This window comes from Anguilla rostrata, chromosome 5 (genome assembly GCF_018555375.3).
Source record: "Anguilla rostrata isolate EN2019 chromosome 5, ASM1855537v3, whole genome shotgun sequence".
Taxonomy (NCBI): domain Eukaryota; kingdom Metazoa; phylum Chordata; class Actinopteri; order Anguilliformes; family Anguillidae; genus Anguilla; species Anguilla rostrata.
Window position 1 is genome coordinate 4,002,132 of NC_057937.1, and position 17,094 is coordinate 4,019,225.

The 17,094-nt window shown below is 40.9% G+C and overlaps 3 protein-coding genes and 1 long non-coding RNA gene across 4 annotated transcripts in view; 1 reads left to right on the top strand and 3 right to left on the bottom strand.

The window, feature by feature from the left end:
- The window catches only part of LOC135256028 (mucin-5AC-like), a 181,088-nt gene that overhangs the window by 29,091 nt on the left and 134,903 nt on the right, over window positions 1-17,094 (bottom strand). The gene's annotated exons all lie outside the window — the stretch shown is intronic.
- Window positions 384-12,326, bottom strand: LOC135256001 (mucin-2-like). Its single transcript, XM_064337874.1, has 9 exons — window positions 12,012-12,326; window positions 11,693-11,886; window positions 11,225-11,346; window positions 9,396-9,457; window positions 7,900-8,673; window positions 3,468-3,661; window positions 3,004-3,125; window positions 1,187-1,248; window positions 384-465 (listed from the first exon to the last, which is right to left on the bottom strand). The coding sequence occupies exons 1-9, from the start codon at window positions 12,302-12,304 to the stop codon at window positions 384-386; spliced, it is 1,905 nt and encodes a 634-aa protein (XP_064193944.1). The 5' UTR covers window positions 12,305-12,326.
- Window positions 2,035-2,715, top strand: LOC135254466 (uncharacterized). Its single transcript, XR_010329901.1, has 2 exons — window positions 2,035-2,342; window positions 2,474-2,715. It is a non-coding gene; the product is annotated as an uncharacterized LOC135254466 (long non-coding RNA).
- On the bottom strand, window positions 12,904-13,926 carry LOC135256002 (mucin-2-like). Its single transcript, XM_064337875.1, has one exon. The coding sequence runs from the start codon at window positions 13,867-13,869 to the stop codon at window positions 12,904-12,906; it is 966 nt and encodes a 321-aa protein (XP_064193945.1). The 5' UTR covers window positions 13,870-13,926.

Consider the following 17,094-nt stretch of genomic DNA (forward strand, 5'->3'; position numbering starts at 1 on the left):
CAGCACAGGAGAGGTCAGACTGTCGGTTTAAAAAAAGGTGCAACAGCAGGGAGATTTGTTGGATGTGCTTGAGTATGAGAAGTAGTGTTTGTGTGTATGTGATGGGATTTAGTTTAAAGATCAGGGAGTGGGGGTGCTTGTGATTTTTTCAGTATGATTTACTTTGAAGTTGATGGGGCCCGGGGCCTTTGTTGGATGCGGAAATTTTTGCTGAGCAAATTGCTATGCGCTCATTTTAAAATTTGGCCCCCATTCATATTTGTCAGAACAGTTTTTTTTTTAAATCATCATGAAGTCTTTACAAGGTTTGGGGGACTTACGAAAAAAACTTGCTTGTGGAAAGAGGGAAGGTTTGCATCAGGTTGTGTCAGAATTTGGTTCAGCTAAAAATAAAAGTTAAAACCAGAAAAAAAACAAATAAAACAAGGATATTCCACAATGGCTTGAATCTGGTTTGCCGTATCCCTTTTCGGAACAAAAAAGCAGAATTGTGAAATGCTTGGCTTCCTGCTAAAGAAATACACCTATTGTGCATTTCAGTCAGGATACCTATACATTTTGATTAAATATTGAAATAACATGCAATGCAATTATTTTGCTTTGCCACAGAATGGATCTGCTTGAAGTACTAAGAACTGTGCACACACTACCGTGCACGAATCTATCGAACACAAAGCAGGATAAATCTCCCCTACTACCTATAGAAATACCAAATCCCCTCGAGTGCATCAGTACAATCAACATGTGGAAGCTGGGGTGGCAGACGGTGAGGAGAAATTCTTTGAGGAGAGATTGTTAGAGCAATAATCTTTGAGCAGCAATTTATTGAGCAGCAGCAGCAGCAGCAGAGCAATCAAACAGTAGTACAAGCAATGAGCAGCACAGGAGAGGTCAGACTGTCGGTTTGAAAAGGTGCAACAGCAGGGAGATATGCTTGTGATGTGCTTGAGTATGAGAAGATAGTGATGTGTGTATGTGATAGATTTAGTTTGAGATCATGTAGTGGTGTGCTTGTGATTTGTTCAGTATGAGTACATGCAGTTGATGAGGCCGGCCTTTTGTTGGATGCAGAAAGTGTTTGCTGAGCAAACTTGCTATGCGCTCATTTTCAAATTGCCTCCATTCATATTTGTCAGAACAGTTTTCTTTTTAATCATCATGAAGTCATACAAGGTTTGGGACTTACGTAAAACTTGCTTGTGGAAAGATGGAAGGATTTGCATCAGGTTGTGTCAGAATTTGGTTCAGCTAAAAATGAAAGTTCAAACCAGAAACAAAGACATTAATAAACAAGGATAAATATACCAAAATGACATCCTCACTGCCTTTTAAGCTTTAACCTTATGATTAACTGAGCAGTAACTAGGATGTTCAGCGTTCTGCATTTGATTTAAATAAACTATGAAATGCTGCATGCAACGAAGAATACTTAACTGTGCTGAACAGACATAAATTAGAAGGAAGAGTTTGAAGATTTACTCAATTAATTGCTCGTGATATAGCAGATGTGATAATTCAATAGAATTCATAAGTATGTAGTGTATAAGGTGGTTAGTTCTGACAGTTCTGCATGCTTCATGATTTTCCAGTGTTGTTTGCCCATTATAATAGCCTACATACATCTAATGCATCAAAGTCTTCCCGTTCACTTAAAAAAAACAGTCATACATTTATCCACTAAGACGATTTAGAAGGACCGCTAAAGCTCACTAGCGTTGGTGTTGGCTCTACAATTTGGAATTTAGCTGACACTCTTGTACAGCGTGACTACACAGCTTATTATCCTTTTTTACAGACATTCCTTTTATACAGCTGGATATACTGTATACTCAAGAAATTCAGCATGCATAGTGTGACAAGGTAGGAAGTTGCGTCAGTAACTCCGCCCCTTACCTGCATGGTAACCCGTATATTGCATGCCAAGAACAATAGTTATGCCAGCATCCTTTTAGAAGAATGGCGTGGCGCTGGCGCAGATGAAGGGATAAAGTAGGTGCCAACACGAAATCCACGAAGCGTAACGCATCGTTGACCGGTATGTTTTAAATATGCTACTATTTTATGGTATATTTATTGATTGGTGTTTGGTTCAAATGTGCTCCTTAAACGATGACAATGTTAATGTTTCATGTTAGAATTATTGGGGTCCTGTTTATGATTACTGTTGCTTTGTGCATGCTGTATGTTTGTTGCTCTCTTTAAAAGAGTATGTATAATGCATGTTTAATTTGCGGGTTTTCCGCTCTCTTTTAAGGAGCGTGCAGGATGAGTGATATGTCGTGGCAGCTATTTCTTTATTGACTGGCCTTTATTCGGCCAGGATTCACAGTTGTGTTACTTCAGTAAGTAATTTAATAATGTTTTAACGTTATTAGTATGTAAATGTCATTGCCAGTGTTACTGCAGTAATTTAAGAATGTTTTCATTTCATTAATGTGTATTGCGTTTCTTTTCCTTTCCTTTCCTTTTGTAGAACCAGTGCCGTGGTTTTAGTTTGGTTGTTCACTTAGCGAAGTTTACGCAAACTTTTAAGACGGATGTTTCTTCATATAATGGACTGCACTCTGAACTTTAGGATCTAATGACTTATGGATTGGTACCAACCTGCTGCTACAAAATGTTTTGAATTGCTGCTTTTTGAAAACACCAACGTTTTTAATCTTCAAATTTATTTATCTATACTAAGCATTTAATAATAAAGCTGTTACCTTGTAATTCTGGCTGGTTGTGTTATCAATAGGGGAGGGTACCTGCATTATACCTGAGGTACATGCTTTCCCTTGGTATGACAGTATGAATACACAGCTTCTGGAATATTCATAATTATCAGCATTTATCAGACACTCATATTTCCAATGACTTGCCCTACTTATCTGGCATTTCTCCAATTTTTTTGGCCTCCTTGCTCAGTGATACAACCGCAGTGTCCTAACTGGGACCTGCGATTTTTAGATTACCAGGCCATTTCATAACCACTATACGTTGCAGAAAACACTGACTTACCAGGTTGTTAATGGAGTCCTGGATGAGTTTGTACGTCTCGGTCCTGAGTTCAGTGAGTTCTGGCATGCTCACGTTGTTTATCTGATATCGCAGTGCCAAGGCAAAGGAACTGTTGGATAGTACTGAGAAACAAGTTTAAATTGATTTCATTGTACTTGCTAAAAAAACTGTTCTGCTGTATTAGTATCACCAAGATGCATATTAAAATGCATTCACCGTAATCCAGAACTGCATGAGTATCTTTAAACACACACATAACTCAATTCCCCAATTCACAAGAGTATTTTTTGACTAACCCATATTTCAAACAGTCAAATGTTATTATTGCATCAGATAAATACATTATAATAAATCAATATAACTTTTTATATGTACAAGTAAAAGGGTCCCCTGGGCAATGTGAATTACAGATGAAGGTGAGAGGGGCCAGATGTAAAGACAGGGTGTGTGAACATGTGACTTACTCTGATAAGTAATATCCTGCACAGCAACAGGATCATTCAACTGCGTTATACTGCGCCGCGCTCTCACTGGAGCATTCACCCGCCATAGTCGAGGATCCAAGAGAGTGTGGGCCATAGTGAGAATCTTACTCTCGCTGGGGACTGGCTTGATGGTGTGGAACACAAGCCGAATGAAAATTAAAACAGTGCCCATGCTGCAGAAAGACATGGAGACAAAATTAGGATTTTCCATTGGAGGTAAGCTTGGATAGCCATTTCAATAGTTGAACCAAACTCTAAAATCAGGATTTAAAAATCAGAGGTTAAAATGGAAACATACATTGTACGTGGACTCGTCCTGGTTTGGGCTGCTGTGCTGGTCAGACTTTCGGATGAAGTTGAAGCTGATGCAGCTGAGGTTGGAGTAATGGTTGTGCTTGGAGCTTCTGTTTTAGCTGGAGTACTTGATGTGGTAGGAACTGCTGTTGTAGGTGGAACAGTTTTTGTTGTGGGAGCAACAGTTGTAGATTCCGCCCGCATTGTTGTAGGTGGTATTGTTGTTTGTGAAGCTATGGTCGTGGCAGTTTCAGTTGTAGTTGTTTGAGCTTCAGCAGTTGTTGTGGGAAGATTCATTGTGGTTGGAGCTTCTGTTGTAGCTAGAGTACCTAATGTGGTATGAACTGCTGTTGTTGATGGAGCAGTTTTTGTTGTTGGAGCAATAGTTGTAGTTTGAGCTGCAATCGTTGAAGGTGGTATTGTTGTTTGAGCAGCTATGGTGGTTGCAGTTTTAGTTGTAGTCGTTTGAGCTTCAGCAGTTGTTGTGGGAAGATTCATTGTGGTTGGAACTTCTGTTTTAGCTGGAGTACCTAATGTGGTGTGAACTGCTGTTGTTGGTGGAACAGTTTTTGTTGTTAGAATGATAGTAGTAGATTCCGCAGTAGGTGGTATTGTTGTTTGGGTAACTGTTGTGGTTGGTGGTTCAGTTATCGGCGTAGTAGTTGTAGTAAGCCACCCAATTGCTGTCAGTACTGCAGTCAAGAATTCACTTGGGTCTTGGATGTCACCTTCCTGGTAGACATATTCCACAATGGCTTGAATCTGGTTTGCCGTATCCCTTTTCGGAACAAAAAAGCAGAATTGTGAAATGCTTGGCTTCCTGCTAAAGAAATACACCTATTGTGCATTTCAGTCAGGATACCTATACATTTTGATTAAATATTGAAATAACATGCAATGCAATTATTTTGCTTTGCCACAGAATGGATCTGCTTGAAGTACTAAGAACTGTGCACACACTACCGTGCACGAATCTATCGAACACAAAGCAGGATAAATCTCCCCTACTACCTATAGAAATACCAAATCCCCTCGAGTGCATCAGTACAATCAACATGTGGAAGCTGGGGTGGCAGACGGTGAGGAGAAATTCTTTGAGGAGAGATTGTTAGAGCAATAATCTTTGAGCAGCAATTTATTGAGCAGCAGCAGCAGCAGCAGCAGAGCAATCAAACAGTAGTACAAGCAATGAGCAGCACAGGAGAGGTCAGACTGTCGGTTTGAAAAGGTGCAACAGCAGGGAGATATGCTTGTGATGTGCTTGAGTATGAGAAGATAGTGATGTGTGTATGTGATAGATTTAGTTTGAGATCATGTAGTGGTGTGCTTGTGATTTGTTCAGTATGAGTACATGCAGTTGATGAGGCCGGCCTTTTGTTGGATGCAGAAAGTGTTTGCTGAGCAAACTTGCTATGCGCTCATTTTCAAATTGCCTCCATTCATATTTGTCAGAACAGTTTTCTTTTTAATCATCATGAAGTCATACAAGGTTTGGGACTTACGTAAAACTTGCTTGTGGAAAGATGGAAGGATTTGCATCAGGTTGTGTCAGAATTTGGTTCAGCTAAAAATGAAAGTTCAAACCAGAAACAAAGACATTAATAAAACAAGGATAAATATACCAAAATGACATCCTCACTGCCTTTTAAGCTTTAACCTTATGATTAACTGAGCAGTAACTAGGATGTTCAGCGTTGCTGCATTTGATTTAAATAAACTATGAAATGCTGCATGCAACGAAGAATACTTAACTGTGCTGAACAGACATAAATTAGAAGGAAGAGTTTGAAGATTTACTCAATTAATTGCTCGTGATATAGCAGATGTGATAATTCAATAGAATTCATAAGTATGTAGTGTATAAGGTGGTTAGTTCTGACAGTTCTGCATGCTTCATGATTTTCCAGTGTTGTTTGCCCATTATAATAGCCTACATACATCTAATGCATCAAAGTCTTCCCGTTCACTTAAAAAAAACACAGTCATACATTTATCCACTAAGACGATTTAGAAGGACCGCTAAAGCTCACTAGCGTTGGTGTTGGCTCTACAATTTTGGAATTTAGCTGACACTCTTGTACAGCGTGACTTACACAGCTTATTATCCTTTTTTACAGACATTCCTTTTATACAGCTGGATATACTGTATACTCAAGAAATTCAGCATGCATAGTGTGACAAGGTAGGAAGTTGCGTCAGTAACTCCGCCCCCTTACCTGCATGGTAACCCGTATATTGCATGCCAAGAACAATAGTTATGCCAGCATCCTTTTTAGAAGAATGGCGTGGCGCTGGCGCAGATGAAGGGATAAAGTAGGTGCCAACACGAAATCCACGAAAGCGTAACGCATCGTTTGACCGGTATGTTTTAAATATGCTACTATTTTATGGTATATTTATTGATTGGTGTTTGGTTCAAATGTGCTCCTTAAACGATGACAATGTTAATGTTTCATGTTAGAATTATTGGGGTCCTGTTTATGATTACTGTTGCTTTGTGCATGCTGTATGTTTGTTGCTCTCTTTAAAAGAGTATGTATAATGCATGTTTAATTTGCGGGTTTTCCGCTCTCTTTTAAGGAGCGTGCAGGATGAGTGATATGTCGTGGCAGCTATTTCTTTATTGACTGGCCTTTATTCGGCCAGGATTCACAGTTGTGTTACTTCAGTAAGTAATTTAATAATGTTTTAACGTTATTAGTATGTAAATGTCATTGCCAGTGTTACTGCAGTAATTTAAGAATGTTTTCATTTCATTAATGTGTATTGCGTTTCTTTTCCTTTCCTTTCCTTTTGTAGAACCAGTGCCGTGGTTTTAGTTTGGTTGTTCACTTAGCGAAGTTTACGCAAACTTTTAAGACGGATGTTTCTTCATATAATGGACTGCACTCTGAACTTTAGGATCTAATGACTTATGGATTGGTACCAACCTGCTGCTACAAAATGTTTTGAATTGCTGCTTTTTGAAAACACCAACGTTTTTAATCTTCAAATTTATTTATCTATACTAAGCATTTAATAATAAAGCTGTTACCTTGTAATTCTGGCTGGTTGTGTTATCAATAGGGGAGGGTACCTGCATTATACCTGAGGTACATGCTTTCCCTTGGTATGACAGTATGAATACACAGCTTCTGGAATATTCATAATTATCAGCATTTATCAGACACTCATATTTCCAATGACTTGCCCTACTTATCTGGCATTTCTCCAATTTTTTTGGCCTCCTTGCTCAGTGATACAACCGCAGTGTCCTAACTGGGACCTGCGATTTTTAGATTACCAGGCCATTTCATAACCACTATACGTTGCAGAAAACACTGACTTACCAGGTTGTTAATGGAGTCCTGGATGAGTTTGTACGTCTCGGTCCTGAGTTCAGTGAGTTCTGGCATGCTCACGTTGTTTATCTGATATCGCAGTGCCAAGGCAAAGGAACTGTTGGATAGTACTGAGAAACAAGTTTAAATTGATTTCATTGTACTTGCTAAAAAAACTGTTCTGCTGTATTAGTATCACCAAGATGCATATTAAAATGCATTCACCGTAATCCAGAACTGCATGAGTATCTTTAAACACACACATAACTCAATTCCCCAATTCACAAGAGTATTTTTTGACTAACCCATATTTCAAACAGTCAAATGTTATTATTGCAATAGATAAATACATTATAATAAATCAATATAACTTTTTATATGTACAAGTAAATTGGTCCCCTGGGCAATGTGAATTAGATAGAGATGAAGGGTGACAGGGCTCAGATGTAAAGATAGGGTGTGTGAACATGTGACTTACTCTGATAAGTAATATCCTGCACAGCAACAGGATCATTCAACTGCGTTATACTGCGTCGCACTCTCACTGGAGCATTCACCCGCCATAGTCGAGCATCCAAGAGAGTGTGGGCCATAGTGAGAATCTTGCTCTCACTGGGGACAGGCTTGATGGTGTGGAACACGAGCCGAATAAAAATTGAAAAGGTGCCCATGCTGCAGAAAGACATGGAGACAAAATTAGGATTTTCCATTGGAGGTAAGCTTGGATAGCCACTTCAATAGTGGAACCAAACTCTAAAATCAGGATTTAAAAATCAGAAGTTAAAATGGAAACATACATTCTACGTGGACTCGTCGTGGTTTGGGCTGCTGTGCTGGTCAGACTTCCGGATAAAGTTGAAGCTGATGCAGCTGAGGTTGGAGTAATGGTTGTGCTTGGACCTTCTGTTGTAGCTGGAGTACCTAATGTGGTATGAACTGCTGTTGTTGATGGAGCAGTTTTTGTTGTGGGAGCAACAGTTGTAGATTCCGCCCGCATTGTTGTAGGTGGTATTGTTGTTTGTGAAGCTATGGTGGTGGCAGTTTCAGTTGCAGTCGTTTGAGCTTCAGCATTTGTTGTGGGAAGATTCATTGTGGTTGGAGCTTCTGTTGTAGCTAGAGTACCTAATGTGGTATGAACTGCTGTTGTTGATGGAGCAGTTTTTGTTGTTGGAGCAATAGTTGTAGTTTGAGCTGCAATCGTTGAAGGTGGTATTGTTGTTTGAGCAGCTATGGTGGTTGCAGTTTTAGTTGTAGTCGTTTGAGCTTCAGCAGTTGTTGTGGGAAGATTCATTGTGGTTGGAACTTCTGTTTTAGCTGGAGTACCTAATGTGGTATGAACTGCTGTTGTAGGTGGAACTGTTTTTGTTGTTAGAATGATAGTAATAGATTCTGCAGTAGGTGGTATTGTTGTTTGGGTAACTGTTGTGGTTGGTGGTTCAGTTGTCGGCGTAGTAGTTGTAGTAAGCCAACCAATTGCTGTCAGTACTGCAGTCAAGAATTCACTTGGGTCTTGGATGTCACCTTCCTGGTAGACATAGTCCACAATGGCTTGAATCTGGTTTGCCGTATCCCTTTTCGGAACAAAAAAGCAGAATTGTGAAATGCTTGGCTTCCTGCTAAAGAAATACACCTATTGTGCATTTCAGTCTGGATACCTATACATTTTTGATTAGATATTGAAATAACATGCAATGCAATTATTTTACTTTGCCACAGAATGGATCTGCTTGAAGTACTAAGAACTGTGCACACACTACCTTGCACGAATCTATTGAACACAAAGCAGGATAAATCTCCCCTACTAACAGTAGAAATACAAAATCCCCTCGAGTGCATCAGTACAATCAACATGTGGAAGCTGGGGTGGCAGACGGTGAGGAGAAATTCTTTGAGGAGAGATTGTTAGAGCAATAATCTTTGAGCAGCAATTTATTGAGCAGCAGCAGCAGCAGCAGAGCAATCAAACAGTAGTACAAGCAATGAGCAGCACAGGAGAGGTCAGACTGTCGGTTTGAAAAGGTGCAACAGCAGGGAGATATGCTTGTGATGTGCTTGAGTATGAGAAGATAGTGATGTGTGTATGTGATAGATTTAGTTTGAGATCATGTAGTGGTGTGCTTGTGATTTGTTCAGTATGAGTACATGCAGTTGATGAGGCCGGCCTTTTGTTGGATGCAGAAAGTGTTTGCTGAGCAAACTTGCTATGCGCTCATTTTCAAATTGCCTCCATTCATATTTGTCAGAACAGTTTTCTTTTTAATCATCATGAAGTCATACAAGGTTTGGGACTTACGTAAAACTTGCTTGTGGAAAGATGGAAGGATTTGCATCAGGTTGTGTCAGAATTTGGTTCAGCTAAAAATGAAAGTTCAAACCAGAAACAAAGACATTAATAAAACAAGGATAAATATACCAAAATGACATCCTCACTGCCTTTTAAGCTTTAACCTTATGATTAACTGAGCAGTAACTAGGATGTTCAGCGTTGCTGCATTTGATTTAAATAAACTATGAAATGCTGCATGCAACGAAGAATACTTAACTGTGCTGAACAGACATAAATTAGAAGGAAGAGTTTGAAGATTTACTCTCAATTAATTGCTCGTGATATAGCAGATGTGATAATTCAATAGAATTCATAAGTATGTAGTGTATAAGGTGGTTAGTTCTGACAGTTCTGCATGCTTCATGATTTTCCAGTGTTGTTTGCCCATTATAATAGCCTACATACATCTAATGCATCAAAGTCTTCCCGTTCACTTAAAAAAAACACAGTCATACATTTATCCACTAAGACGATTTAGAAGGACCGCTAAAGCTCACTAGCGTTGGTGTTGGCTCTACAATTTTGGAATTTAGCTGACACTCTTGTACAGCGTGACTTACACAGCTTATTATCCTTTTTTACAGACATTCCTTTTATACAGCTGGATATACTGTATACTCAAGAAATTCAGCATGCATAGTGTGACAAGGTAGGAAGTTGCGTCAGTAACTCCGCCCCCTTACCTGCATGGTAACCCGTATATTGCATGCCAAGAACAATAGTTATGCCAGCATCCTTTTTAGAAGAATGGCGTGGCGCTGGCGCAGATGAAGGGATAAAGTAGGTGCCAACACGAAATCCACGAAAGCGTAACGCATCGTTTGACCGGTATGTTTTAAATATGCTACTATTTTATGGTATATTTATTGATTGGTGTTTGGTTCAAATGTGCTCCTTAAACGATGACAATGTTAATGTTTCATGTTAGAATTATTGGGGTCCTGTTTATGATTACTGTTGCTTTGTGCATGCTGTATGTTTGTTGCTCTCTTTAAAAGAGTATGTATAATGCATGTTTAATTTGCGGGTTTTCCGCTCTCTTTTAAGGAGCGTGCAGGATGAGTGATATGTCGTGGCAGCTATTTCTTTATTGACTGGCCTTTATTCGGCCAGGATTCACAGTTGTGTTACTTCAGTAAGTAATTTAATAATGTTTTAACGTTATTAGTATGTAAATGTCATTGCCAGTGTTACTGCAGTAATTTAAGAATGTTTTCATTTCATTAATGTGTATTGCGTTTCTTTTCCTTTCCTTTCCTTTTGTAGAACCAGTGCCGTGGTTTTAGTTTGGTTGTTCACTTAGCGAAGTTTACGCAAACTTTTAAGACGGATGTTTCTTCATATAATGGACTGCACTCTGAACTTTAGGATCTAATGACTTATGGATTGGTACCAACCTGCTGCTACAAAATGTTTTGAATTGCTGCTTTTTGAAAACACCAACGTTTTTAATCTTCAAATTTATTTATCTATACTAAGCATTTAATAATAAAGCTGTTACCTTGTAATTCTGGCTGGTTGTGTTATCAATAGGGGAGGGTACCTGCATTATACCTGAGGTACATGCTTTCCCTTGGTATGACAGTATGAATACACAGCTTCTGGAATATTCATAATTATCAGCATTTATCAGACACTCATATTTCCAATGACTTGCCCTACTTATCTGGCATTTCTCCAATTTTTTTGGCCTCCTTGCTCAGTGATACAACCGCAGTGTCCTAACTGGGACCTGCGATTTTTAGATTACCAGGCCATTTCATAACCACTATACGTTGCAGAAAACACTGACTTACCAGGTTGTTAATGGAGTCCTGGATGAGTTTGTACGTCTCGGTCCTGAGTTCAGTGAGTTCTGGCATGCTCACGTTGTTTATCTGATATCGCAGTGCCAAGGCAAAGGAACTGTTGGATAGTACTGAGAAACAAGTTTAAATTGATTTCATTGTACTTGCTAAAAAAACTGTTCTGCTGTATTAGTATCACCAAGATGCATATTAAAATGCATTCACCGTAATCCAGAACTGCATGAGTATCTTTAAACACACACATAACTCAATTCCCCAATTCACAAGAGTATTTTTTGACTAACCCATATTTCAAACAGTCAAATGTTATTATTGCAATAGATAAATACATTATAATAAATCAATATAACTTTTTATATGTACAAGTAAATTGGTCCCCTGGGCAATGTGAATTAGATAGAGATGAAGGTGACAGGGCTCAGATGTAAAGATAGGGTGTGTGAACATGTGACTTACTCTGATAAGTAATATCCTGCACAGCAACAGGATCATTCAACTGCGTTATACTGCGTCGCACTCTCACTGGAGCATTCACCCGCCATAGTCGAGCATCCAAGAGAGTGTGGGCCATAGTGAGAATCTTGCTCTCACTGGGGACAGGCTTGATGGTGTGGAACACGAGCCGAATAAAAATTGAAAAGGTGCCCATGCTGCAGAAAGACATGGAGACAAAATTAGGATTTTCCATTGGAGGTAAGCTTGGATAGCCACTTCAATAGTGGAACCAAACTCTAAAATCAGGATTTAAAAATCAGAAGTTAAAATGGAAACATACATTCTACGTGGACTCGTCGTGGTTTGGGCTGCTGTGCTGGTCAGACTTTCGGATGAAGTTGAAGCTGATGCAGCTGAGGTTGGAGTAATGGTTGTGGTTGGAGCTTCTGTTGTAGCTGGAGTACCTAATGTTGTATGAACTGCTGTTGTTGATGGAGCAGTTTTTGTTGTGGGAGCAACAGTTGTAAATTCAGCCCGCATTGTTGTAGGTGGTATTGTTGTTTGTGAAGCTATGGTGGTGGCAGTTTCAGTTGCAGTCGTTTGAGCTTCAGCATTTGTTGTGGGAAGATTCATTGTGGTTGGAGGTTCTGTTGTAGGTGGAGTACCTAATGTGGTATGAACTGCTGTTGTAGATGGAACAGTTTTTGTTGTGGGCATGTTGTGCTGCATTGAGTGTAGTTTGAGCCGTGCAGTTGGTAGGTGTAGTATGGTGGTTTGTGTTGGAAGCTCTGTTAGTGGATCATGTGGTGCTGCTGTTGTTACAGTTTGTTGTGGGCATGTTGTATGAGCTCATCGTAGTGTATTGTTGTTGCGGATGGTGGTGATTAGAGTCGTTCAGCTGTGGTTGGAAGATTGTGTTGACTCGTTTTAGCTGGAGTACTTGATGTGGTATGAACTGCTATTGTAGGAGGAAGTGTTTTTGTTGTTGGAGCGATTGTTGTAGTTTTAGCTGCTGTTGTAGAATGTGGTATTGTTGTTTGAGCAGCTATGGTGGTTGCAGTTTAGTTGTAGTCGTTTGAGCTCAGCAGTTGTTGTGGGAAGATTCATTGTGGTTGGACTTCTGTTGTAGCTGGAGTACCTAATGTGGTATGAACTGCTGTTGTGGTGGAACAGTTTTTGTTGTGGAGCAAAGTTGTAGTTAGCGCAATGTTGAGGTGGTATTGTTGTTGAAGCTATGGTGGTGGCAGTTTAGTGTAGTGTTGAGCTTCAGCAGTTGTTGTGGGAAGATTCATTGTGGTTGGAGGTTCTGTTGTAGGTGGATTACCTAATGTGGTATGAACTGCTGTTGTTGGTGGAACAGTTTTTGTTGTTGGAGCGATAGTTGTGGTTAGAGCTGCTGTCGTAGAAGCTGGTATTGTTGTCTGAGCAGCGATGGTGGTGGTAGGTTTAGCTGTAGTCGTTGGAGCTACAGCTGTCGGTGTGGGAAGAGGTGTTGTGGTTTGACCTTCAGTTGTAGCTGGAGTACCTAATGTGGTATGAACTGCTGTTGTTGGTGGAACAGTTTTTGTTGTTGGAGCAGTAGTTGTAGTTTGAGCTGCAATCGTAGGTGGTATTGTTGGTGAAGCTATGGTGGTGGCAGTTTCAGTTGTAGTTGTTTGAGCTTCAGCAGTTGTTGTGGGAAGATTCATTGTGGTTGGAGGTTCTGTTGTAGGTGGATTACCTAATGTGGTATGAACTGCTGTTGTTGGTGGAACAGTTTTTGTTGTTGGCGCAATAGTTGTAGTTTGAGCTGCAATCGTTGAAGGTGGTATTGTTGTCTGAGCAGCGATGGTGGTGGTAGGTTTAGCTGTAGTCGTTGGAGCTACAGCTGTCGGTGTGGGAAGAGGTGTTGTGGTTTGACCTCCTGTTGTAGCTGGAGTACCTAATGTGGTGTGAACTGCTGTTGTTGGTGGAACAGTTTTTGTTGTTGGCGCAATAGTTGTAGTTTGAGCTGCAATCGTTGAAGGTGGTATTGTTGTCTGAGCAGCGATGGTGGTGGTAGGTTTAGCTGTAGTCGTTGGAGCTACAGCTGTCGGTGTGGGAAGAGGTGTTGTGGTTTGACCTCCTGTTGTAGCTGGAGTACCTAATGTGGTGTGAACTGCTGTTGTTGGTGGAACAGTTTTTGTTGTGGGAGCAACAGTTGTAGATTCCGCCCGCATTGTTGTAGGTGGTATTGTTGTTTGTGAAGCTATGGTCGTGTAGGTTTAGCTGTAGTCGTTGGAGCTACAGCTGTCGGTGTGGGAAGAGGTGTTGTGGTTTGACCTCCTGTTGTAGCTGGAGTACCTAATGTGGTGTGAACTGCTGTTGTTGGTGGAACAGTTTTTGTTGTTGGAGCAATAGTTGTAGTTTGAGCTGCAATCGTTGAAGGTGGTATTGTTGTTTGAGCAGCTATGGTGGTTGCAGTTTTAGTTGTAGTCGTTTGAGCTTCAGCAGTTGTTGTGGGAAGATTCATTGTGGTTGGAGCTTCTGTTGTAGCTGGAGTACCTAATGTGGTATGAACTGCTGTTGTAGGTTGAACAGTTTTTGTTGTGGGAGCAACAGTTGTAGATTCCGCCCGCATTGTTGTAGGTGGTATTGTTGTTTGTGAAGCTATGGTCGTGGTCGGTTTAGTTGCAGTCGTTTGAGCTACAGCTGTCGGTGTGGGAAGAGTTGTTGTGGTTTGACCTCCTGTTGTTGCTGGAGTACCTAATGTGGTGTGAACTGCTGTTGTTGGTGGAACAGTTTTTGTTGTTGGCGCAATAGTTGTAGTTTGAGCTGCAATCGTTGAAGGTGGTATTGTTGTTTGAGCAGCTATGGTGGTTGCAGTTTTAGTTGTAGTCGTTTGAGCTTCAGCAGTTGTTGTGGGAAGATTCATTGTGGTTGGAACTTCTGTTTTAGCTGGAGTACCTAATGTGGTGTGAACTGCTGTTGTTGGTGGAACAGTTTTTGTTGTTGGAGCGATAGTTGTGGTTAGATCTGCTGTCGTAGAAGCTGGTATTGTTGTCTGAGCAGCGATGGTGGTGGTAGGTTTAGCTGTAGTCGTTGGAGCTACAGCTGTCGGTGTGGGAAGAGGTGTTGTGGTTTGACCTTCAGTTGTAGCTGGAGTACCTAATGTGGTATGAACTGCTTTTGGTGGAACAGTTTTTGTTGTTGGAGCAGTAGTTGTAGTTTTGCTGCATCGTAGAAGGTGGTTTTTGGTTGTTTGAGCAGCGATGGTGGTGGCAGTTTTAGTTGTAGTCATGTGAGCTTCAGCAGTTGTTGTGAAGATTCTTTGGGTGGTTGGAGCTTCTGTTTAGCTGGAGTACCTAAGGTGGTATGAACTGCTGTTGTAGGTGGACAGTTTTTTTTTTGGGAGAACAGTTGTAGATTCCGCCCGCATTGTTGTAGGTGGTATTTTTTGTTTGTGAAGCTATGGTCGTGGTCGTTTTAGTTGCAGTCGTTGGAGCTACAGCCGTCGGTGTGGGAAGAGTTGTTGTGGTTTGACCTCCTTTGTTGCTGGAGTACCTAATTGGTGTGAAACTGCTGTTGTTGTGGAAGAGTTTTTGTTGTTGGAGCGATTGTTGTAGTTTTCGCTGCTGTTGTTGAAGGTGGTATTGTTGTTTTAGCAGCTATGGGTGTGGTATGTTTAGTTGTAGTCGTTTGAGCTTCAGCGTTGTTGTGGGAAGATTCTTTGGGTGGTTGGAGCTTCTGTTGTAGCTGAGTACCTAATGTGGTATGAACTGCTTTTTGTAGGTGGAACAGTTTTTTGTTGTGGAGCAACGTTGTAGATTCAGCCAGCTTGTTGTAGGTGGTATTGTGGTGAAGCTATGGTGGTGGCAGTTTCAGTTGTAGTTGTTTTGAGCTTCAGCATTGTTGTGGGATTCATTGTTGTGTTGGATTTCTGTTGTAGCTGAGTACCTAATTGGTGTGAACTGCTGTTGTTGGTGGAACAGTTTTTGTTGTTGGGATAGTTGTGGTTAGATCCTGTCGTATGAGCTGGTATTGTTTTTTCTGAGCAGCGATGGTGGTGGTGTTTAGTGTATCGTTGGAGCTAGCTGTCTGTGGGAAGATGTTGTGGTTTGACCTCAGTTGTAGCTGGAGTACCTAATGTGGATGAACTGCTGTTGTTGGTGGAACAGTTTTTGTTGTTGGAGAGTAGTTGTAGTTTGAGCTGCATCGTAGAAGGTGGTTTGTTGTTTGAGCACTAGGTGGTGACAGTTTTAGTTGTAGTCATGTGTGCTTCAGCTGTCGTGGGAAGATTAATTGTGGTTGGAGCTTCTGTTGTAGCTTGATACCAAATGTGGTTTGAACTGCTCTTTTTAGTGGAACGTTTTTTATTGTGGGAGCAACAGTTGTAGATTCCGCCCGCATTGTTGGGGGTGGTATTGTTGTTTGTGAAGCTATGGTCGGTTTCGTTTAGTTGCAGTCGTTTGAGCTACAGCTGTCGGTGTGGGGAAGAGTTGTTGTGGTTTGCCTCCGTTGTAGCTGGAGTACCTAATTGTGTAAACTGCTGTTTGTGTGAACAGTTTTTGTTGTTGGCACAATAGTTGGTAGTTTGAGCTGCAATCGTTGAAGGTGGTATTGTTGTTTGAGCGCTATGGTGGTTTGCGTTTTAGTTGTATTCGTTGAGCTTCAGCAGTTGTTGTGGGAAGATTCATTGTGGTTGGAGCTTCTGTTGTAGCTGCAGTACCTAATGTGGTATGAACTGCTGTTGTAGGTGGAACAGTTTTTGTTGTGGGAGCAACAGTTGTAGATTCAGCCAGCATTGTTGTAGGTGGTATTGTTGGTGAAGCTATGGTGGTGGCAGTTTCAGTTGTAGTTGTTTGAGCTTCAGCAGTTGTTGTGGGAAGATTCATTGTGGTTGGAACTTCTGTTTTAGCTGGAGTACCTAATGTGGTGTGAACTGCTGTTGTTGGTGGAACAGTTTTTGTTGTTGGAGCGATAGTTGTGGTTAGATCTGCTGTCGTAGAAGCTGGTATTGTTGTCTGAGCAGCGATGGTGGTGGTAGGTTTAGCTGTAGTCGTTTGAGCTTCTGCTGTTGGTGTGGGAAGATTCATTGTAGTTGGACCTTCTGTTGTAGCTGCGGTACCTAATGGGGTATGAACTGCTGTTGTGGTGGAACTTTTTGTTGTTGGAGCAGATGGGTTGTAGTTAGCTGCAATCGTAGAAGGTGGTTTGTTGTTTGAGCAGCTTTTGGTGGTGGCAGTTTTAGTTGTAGTCATGTGAGCTTCAGCAGTTGTTGTGGGAAGATTCATTGTGGTTGGACTTCTGTTGTAGCTGGAGTACCTAATGTGGTTGAACTGCTGTTGTTAGGTGGAACAGTTTTTTGTTGTGGGAGCAACAGTTGTAGTTCCGCCCGCATTGTTGTAGGTGGTATTGTGTTTGGAGCTATGGTGTTGGCAGTTTTAGTTGTAGTGTTTGAGCTT

Excerpts from the sequence above, each read along its gene's own strand:
- LOC135256002 (XM_064337875.1), bottom strand. The coding sequence starts at position 13,869 with ATGCGGGCGGAATCTACAACTGTTGCTCCCACAACAAAAACTGTTCCA.
- LOC135256001 (XM_064337874.1), bottom strand. The coding sequence starts at position 12,304 with ATGAATCTTCCCACAACAAATGCTGAAGCTCAAACGACTGCAACTGAA. Across the intron at positions 11,347-11,692 it reads GCAGGATATTACTTATCAGA|TACTATCCAACAGTTCCTTT; the intron begins GTAAGTCACATG and ends CTTGTTTCTCAG. Across the intron at positions 466-1,186 it reads TTTCCACAAGCAAGTTTTAC|GGATACGGCAAACCAGATTC; the intron begins GTAAGTCCCAAA and ends TGTTCCGAAAAG.